Source organism: Adiantum capillus-veneris, chromosome 22, assembly GCF_014529385.1.
Source record: "Adiantum capillus-veneris isolate H3 chromosome 22, ASM1452938v2, whole genome shotgun sequence".
Classification (NCBI taxonomy): domain Eukaryota; kingdom Viridiplantae; phylum Streptophyta; class Polypodiopsida; order Polypodiales; family Pteridaceae; genus Adiantum; species Adiantum capillus-veneris.
Window position 1 is genome coordinate 40167865 of NC_140952.1, and position 6974 is coordinate 40174838.

At 44.8% G+C, this 6974-nt stretch overlaps 1 protein-coding gene across 1 annotated transcript in view; it reads left to right on the forward strand.

Moving 5' to 3' along the window:
• The window catches only part of LOC147429197 (Leucine-rich repeat (LRR) family protein), a 95145-nt gene extending 88504 nt beyond the window's left edge, over positions 1 to 6641 (forward strand). The window contains exons 8-9 of the mRNA XM_086495678.1: positions 5722 to 5808; positions 6225 to 6641. Of these exons, the coding sequence (XP_086351804.1) occupies positions 5722 to 5808; positions 6225 to 6353 (216 nt within the window). The 3' untranslated portion in view covers positions 6354 to 6641. The remainder of the gene's footprint in view (positions 1 to 5721; positions 5809 to 6224) is intronic.
• The last annotated feature ends 333 nt before the right edge of the window (positions 6642 to 6974 follow it).

Consider the following 6974-nt stretch of genomic DNA (forward strand, 5'->3'; position numbering starts at 1 on the left):
TGAGCATTGAGCATTGAGACTATGATTATTAAGAGGCCCAAGGGAGCCTTTTATAGCCTCCCAAGGGCCAAGGCTTAAAAAATATGGCAGTTGGGGCTGCACAGAGCCGTTGCAAACGGTCAAAAACGGTCACTTTTTTGAATCCGACCCCTGTCGTCCCCGTCCGGTCCGTCCGACCCCGGTCCGGCCCCGGCCGTCCCCGGTCCGTCCCCCTTGCGACCCGCCCGTCCGGCCCGTTTTCCGTCCGTCCCTCTGCGTTCCCAGCCGTTCCCAGCCCGGTTACAGCCGTTCCCCGGCCCTAGGGCCCGTCCCCCCCGTCCCCTGTAACTATGTACCTGACATCTATGGCATACGCCTTGAAAGTACAAATGAATTGTGTCGAGCATATGGCAAAGTCAACGGTTTGAAAGCCCTAATTTTCTTTGACCCAAGAGCTACAAAGAACTTCATCCATCCACAATTCTTGAAGCAAATGGACTTTGATTATGATGCAGAGGGTGGAGAAATTGAAGCTGAGCTAGCCACATGGCAAACTCAGAAAGTGATACCACTCATTGGTGCTCTTCTAGTGACTATCCAAGATAATCATGGAAAAGCCGATTTCCATATTATGAAGTTGGGCAATTGTGGCGTTCTATTAGGCATGCCTTGGCATGACAAGAACGATGCGACTCTCGAAGTTCGGAACCGAACCATCACCGTGATGCAGAAGGGCAAGCCAGTCATCCTCAAAGTTCGAACCATGATACAGAAGGGTTTTGTTGGGTTGTCCGAACAAAACCCTGAATGAACTCTCTAGTTATTCTATAGTTAGATACTTTTGAACTTGGTTTGAGAAAGTATTGTTTGAAGCTTTGTTTGAAATGGATGGTATCTGTTTTGAACCCGTCTTGGTGCCGATTTAAATTGTTTGACTCTGGTTTTAATACTGGTTTCAATGTTTGGTGATTTTACTCCCGGGTGGAGTAGCGAGAAAAGATGTTTGAGAATGCTTGTTCATACTCATGGCCCGGACCCTTGTGGTTATTTGCGGGGGGAGTATTGAATGATTGAAAAGTGTTGTTTTTATTTATGGCCCGGACCCTTGTGGTTATTTACGCGGGGAGTATTGTTGTTGTTACTCATGGCCCAGACTTGCATGGTTATTTACGGGGGGAGTATTAAGAAGTCTGAGCAGTGGTTACTCTTAGCACTGCCAAACGACGCAGGTTGCGGTCAGGGGGGCGTTTAGTTGTAAAAGGCCTCTATCTCATGGCCCAGACCTTTTTAGGTTATTTGCTGGAGGAGTGATGAGGGAGTCGTTGAACAGCTCATGGCCCGGACCTGGATGGTTATTTGCGGGGGGAGTGTTCATCGGCGGCTTTATGTTTCTATGTCTTGTAACATGCATATGCGAGCATTTGTGTTGCATTATGATGGGCCAATTATTGAATATTCCTAATTGGATGAGATTGCCTGGGTATGTAATTTTTTAGAGTATCAAGACACCCGTAGAAGATCAGTACGGTCTGGGTGTGATGGCTAATTTTACTACGTTGGAATATCAAGAGTTCCGATCTGGATGAAAGGAGAAGCTAACTCCTTGATCAAAAGAGCAGAAAGGAGAAGCTAACTCCTTAATAAAAAGAGCAAATTGATTGTTCCTCCGAATGTCCCTTGGAAATTTTTGAGCTAACTTGAGTTGTTTTGCAGATATGTTGTAATCGCGGACGATTACTCTCTTTCAAGAAGGGGAGTTGTAACAAACTGCTGACGTGTCAAAGCCTAAAGAATGGAGCCAGCTTACAGATGTTGGCCGAGGGGCCTAAACCGTAAGAAGAACAAGTAACAGAAGAAGAAGTCCTACCAACTTATGGGGACCCTGTTTGATGGGGCCCCAAGTGACATAAAGGGATTAAAATAAAGCAAGATCCACACGCACGCAAAAACTGATGACGTGGAAGATTTTTGAAAATTGCGTTGACATGATGACGTGGCAAGCTGTACAGATTTTCGCGTTTTGCGTTGGTTGATGACGTGGCAGGCTGTATGGATTTTCGTAAATTGCACTGACAGCTTTTTGGCTTTGCTTTTGGACCAGAAGCTTTTGAGTTTTAAAGGCTTTTTATTGTAAACTGCTTTTTAGGCCAAGGGCCTTCAAATATGAGGTTAGGGCTCATTCTCTGGCATGCTTCCTGGAGAAGGTGTAGAGTCTGGAGTACCGACTTGTACTGTGTTGATGCAATATAAAGAAATACCGAAAGGGGCGCCAAGGTTTGGGGCCAATACTCTCTGGGGTGGAATTCCGCCACTTCATGTCGCGTGTCGTCTCTCTCTTTCAGTTCAGTTGTTATTGAAGTGTTAAAAGTCTGCTCAGTTTGTTCTTTTCTATTGGCACGTGGTGCCCGTCTTGTGACAGAACACTCCAAGGTGCGAAGGGTGGCATCTTACTTGAAAGGAACTGCACAGACATGGTGGTCTACTCTGTTATTACGCAAAGAAGCACTTGCGACGTGGTTAAAATACAAGAAAATTTTCATGTCAACTTGGATATCAGATGAATATGAAAGAGATGTCATCACGGCTTGGCATCACTTGAGAATGACTAAGAAAGATACATTGGATGACTACTGCTAGAGGTTTTGGGATACTTATTTGCCAGTGTCTTTGTTTCGGAAGATTACTTTGAGAAACCAGATTGAGCGGTTTTGCTGTGGATTATCAAAAGAGATTCGAGACTATTGTCTAAATCAAAATTTTGACTCTATTCAGAGATTTATGGGACATGCTAAGCAACGATTTGGAATGCATGCCGTCTCATTGACTTATCCTACGGACAAGATAGTATCCACCTCAACAAGGCAAGAGTCTGCTAGTGAGGAGAATGAATGAGGGAAACCGGATGACAACACATCACACGATTCTGGTGAGTCAGATGGTAGCACAACCGAAGGTTCCGATGAACTAAGGGAACCAGATGCAAGTTCATGAGAGGATTTTGGAGAAGAAAAGGGATCAAATGATAGTTCGTCTCAGGGCTCCGATGATTGAGACTGACGTGCCAATGGACAGGGGAAGCTAGCGAAGCTACCCACAGGTCCCAGGGCACAAGGAAAGAATCAGTTGGTAATCAAAGATTTCCCTAGACCCAGGATAAGTTTTTTGAAGAAGATCTAGATTTGGATACTGCTTTTGCCAAGGTGCACGAGGTTCTCGAGAAGTCTCAAGCAAGGAATAAGAAGGCAATGGACAAGCATCGGTGTGACTTGCAGCTGAAGGAAGATGATTGGATGCTCTTACGGTTTGAGAAGGCACGCCTAAGGAAACGAAAGGGAAAGGAGCGGCTTTTTCCGAATCTAAGTATGTGGTATTATGGCCCTTTCTAGATTCAAGAGAAGATCAATGATGTATCCTTCAGATTGAAGTTGCCTGATACTTGGAAGATTCACAATGCTTTTCATGTGAGTCTCTTGAAACCTTTCAAGGGTGAGGTGCGAGTCGACAGGGAGCCTGAGGAGCAACGTGAAGTAGAAGAGAGCTAGGAGATTCTCGTTCCAGAACAGATACTAGCTCACAAGGAAGGGAAGAGAAAGGTAAAAGGAACGGCGGTTCTTAGTCAAGAACTATCCGACATTGGATGCGAAGTGGATGGAGGAAGATGACCTAGCAGGTACTCCTCAGATTTGGAACTTTACCTTGAGGCTTTTGGTCTAGCTTCGACTATTTCGAGAGACCCGTAGATCAACAGGGTTGAATCTGGTGTAGACGGGACTGCACAAGAGGGGAGTTACTCCACTCCTTTGTCTCTCTCTCTCTCTCTCTATTAAAATTCAGTGATTTTGAAGTTTGTGTTTGTGTGCTGCTATTGATTTCTGGCTTGGAGTGTCCAAGCCAGTTACACAGGACGTGCATGTCCAGGCACTTTAGAGTAGTTGCATACCCTCTAATTGCACACGAGCACAACTAGTATCTTCTAGGTATAGGCATCGGGGAGTGTTCCCGTACAACACCATTAGTATCAAGCCTAGGTAATAACTGCATACGAAGCACCTCTGATTGGTAGTTCATCAACTTAGTAATAAGTGATATAATAGCATCATCCTAAAAAGTGGTGGGGCTCAATCTGACATTACTCGACCAGGCTTTTTTAGCTATATAGGAGACCCTAGGGGTCTCCTCTCCAAGGAGGGAAGCAATACCTACAGTACGAGTATCAGCAGCACAAGCATTCCCTGGCGTTTCTACCATCAGGACCTTGGCGTTTTTGCATCTTCAGTTCAGCCCTTCAGCGTTTTTACACCAGCACCACTAATGCTTGTAGATCTTCCTCGCAAGCCCAATGTTTTCAGTTTTCAGCCGTCCCTCTTCATTGATTGCAGATTTCAGCCATAGCTTGTTCGTTAGTTTACAGATCCAAGCCAGATCAGCCCCAGCGTGGTCAGATTCGGCCCTTCGCCTCTCAGATCCTAGCATCTACCTCAAGCTCCCATCAACATCTAGGACCATTGTATCAATATTTTTGCAATCTAAAGCAAATAGCTCTCTAGCAATAGAGAGGGGGGCCCTTGGAGGGGGGTTTGGGACCCCATTTGGTGTTAAGTCTTCTTCTCTCTCTCTCTCCGTCACTCACCAAACCTTTACTCACAGTATCATTCTTTCTCTCTGTGGTCTATTGCACACCTCTCACATGAAGTAAAAAGAATTCTCTCATATAGTAAAAGGAACCTTGAGTACGTAGTGAACACTCATCCTAAGCATTCACCGTAGATCACTTCCGCTGCACATTACACTTACTGTGAAGATCTTTATGTGTGGCTTTCTTCTTGGGATGTATTCAGGTTTTTAGTATTCAAGATCTTTAGTATGGGTTGTTGTTATTGGTGTGGGTCCAACTGTATGCTGTCATTGTGGTAAGTGGCACTGGTTAGGTGGGCAAGTTATCAGAGGTTGTTGTCTTGGCAGAATTCGGCTGCAATATGTTTTGGGCAAATTTGTGCAGCACTGAACTAAGTCGCCACGCTCTTCAGCTTCCTATCTTCTCTGCTTGCACACAGAGAGAGAGAGAGAGAGAGAGAGAGAGAGAGAGAGAGAGAGAGAGAGAGACGATGATGATGATGTTGTATTTACGTCCTCGGGGGGCCAAAATGACCCATGGGACCACAAAAAAATCTACAAGAGGCTCCCCTCATGTGTGTAGAGGGGGTAGTGGGCTAGTAGCTTTCTTGTGTGTTAGTGTTGTGTGATGATCCAATACTTTGGCAAAGTAGATGCCTAAAGCGACTGGGGAGGGGTTTGTCCGAGAGAGAAGCTCCTCAAAGGTGACATCCCCTTGCAATAGCAGTGGGAAATCAGCACGCATGTGTGCGTATGCTGGGCACTCGATGGTGACATGGGCCTCGCTTTCCACTTTGTTTAAATTGCATTGTGTGCATGTCCTTCTATTTTCCTTAATATTCAGCCACCCTCCCGTTTCAATCTTGAGCATGTGTGATCGCGTCCGCATCAAAGTAATGGCCCGTCTTGCCCGGTGGGACATAGGTGTCCTGATATGCATCTGGGTGTCCCCAGTTTTGTAGGTCTCCCAATATCGTGTATTGATGTGTTTGCCGTAGTATTCAAATTTGGACCTGTGTACTGCTGTACTCCATCTAGTGTGTAGGGCTTCAAGTATATGAGAGAGAGAGAGAGAGAGAGAGAGAGAGAGAGAGAGAGAGACCAAGCTTATATGGTGTTTTGTTGTAGTTGCCAACATTGCTGTTGAAGGAATGCACCTCCTTGCAAAGTCTCTCTGTTCACGGAAACCCCATCACTGCTGAGCAGTTGCAGCTGGTAATTCTTATAGTTTTTGTGATTCTGGGGGATTTTTTCTGGTTTCTTTTTTCACTATTTTTATTATGGGGGAGGGGTTGCTTTAACGAGCAACTGAACAAATAAAAGAAGGATAGATCATAGTTAGAAGGGGTTTTCCGTGCCCGTTCCCTGCTCCCACTTCCCCTTCCGGTCGTCATTCCATGTGACTGTATAGTCACAAGGGATGGTGATTCATGCCAGTTCCTGTTCCTGTTCCCCATTCCATGTGACTGCAAGGGGCTGCATGAGAATCATTTTTTTGTGAATTGGGTAGTGACTTCCTAGAACACATGGAAGCTTGATTGATTGTGAGAGAGAGAGAGAGAGAGAGAGAGAGAGAGAGAGAGAGAGAGAGAGAGAGAGAGAGAGAGAGAATCTTGTGTTTTGCATTGAAGATGGAAAGCTTTGATGAGTATGAGGGAAGGCGGCGGAGGAAATTCGATAAACAATTGGATGCAAATGTGTTATTGGGCTCTAAAGGATTGGATGAAGGTGTTGATTTGAAACTTATGAACAAGGTGTAAACCACCTGCCGTGTGTAAAATGAGTAATTGCTGAGGCATTTACTTCATTCTGGTGCAGTAGTCAAAATTTGTCTTTTGCCATGTCCAAGAAGTCTGATATTTTACTGGAAATTGGATCCAAAGTGTATATATTGAGGGTTTTAAAATGGTTAGTGCAGAACGAAAGCCTTGAACTTTTACAAAGTGGATTACTGGAATCTCTGTCATTACAAGCCGAGTGAGGCAAACCCATAACAAAGCTTGTGTTGCAAATTGCTACCATTAATTGCATAGAATTCAGCTGGAGAATGGGTTTACTCTAAGGGAACTTGAAAGGATTATGTGATTCAAGCATAGGTTGGAATTTTGCTAAGTTTTTTATATCGTGTTGTAACTTGAATGTGAGATTTTTTTATCACCATTTGGCACATTGCCTATTACACAAATTTCAAATGCACCTAGGCTTGGTGTATATAAATTTTGGTGGTGACACTTGGTATGCTTAACCCCTTTAAATTAGGGTGGCTATGCACTCACACGAGCGAACCTTTAATGCCGCCTTTGAAGGGGAGTCGAGGCCAATTGCAAGCTAGATGGATGGTCACAAATAGATGGACGGCTTTTCTAGCCCAACGACATCCT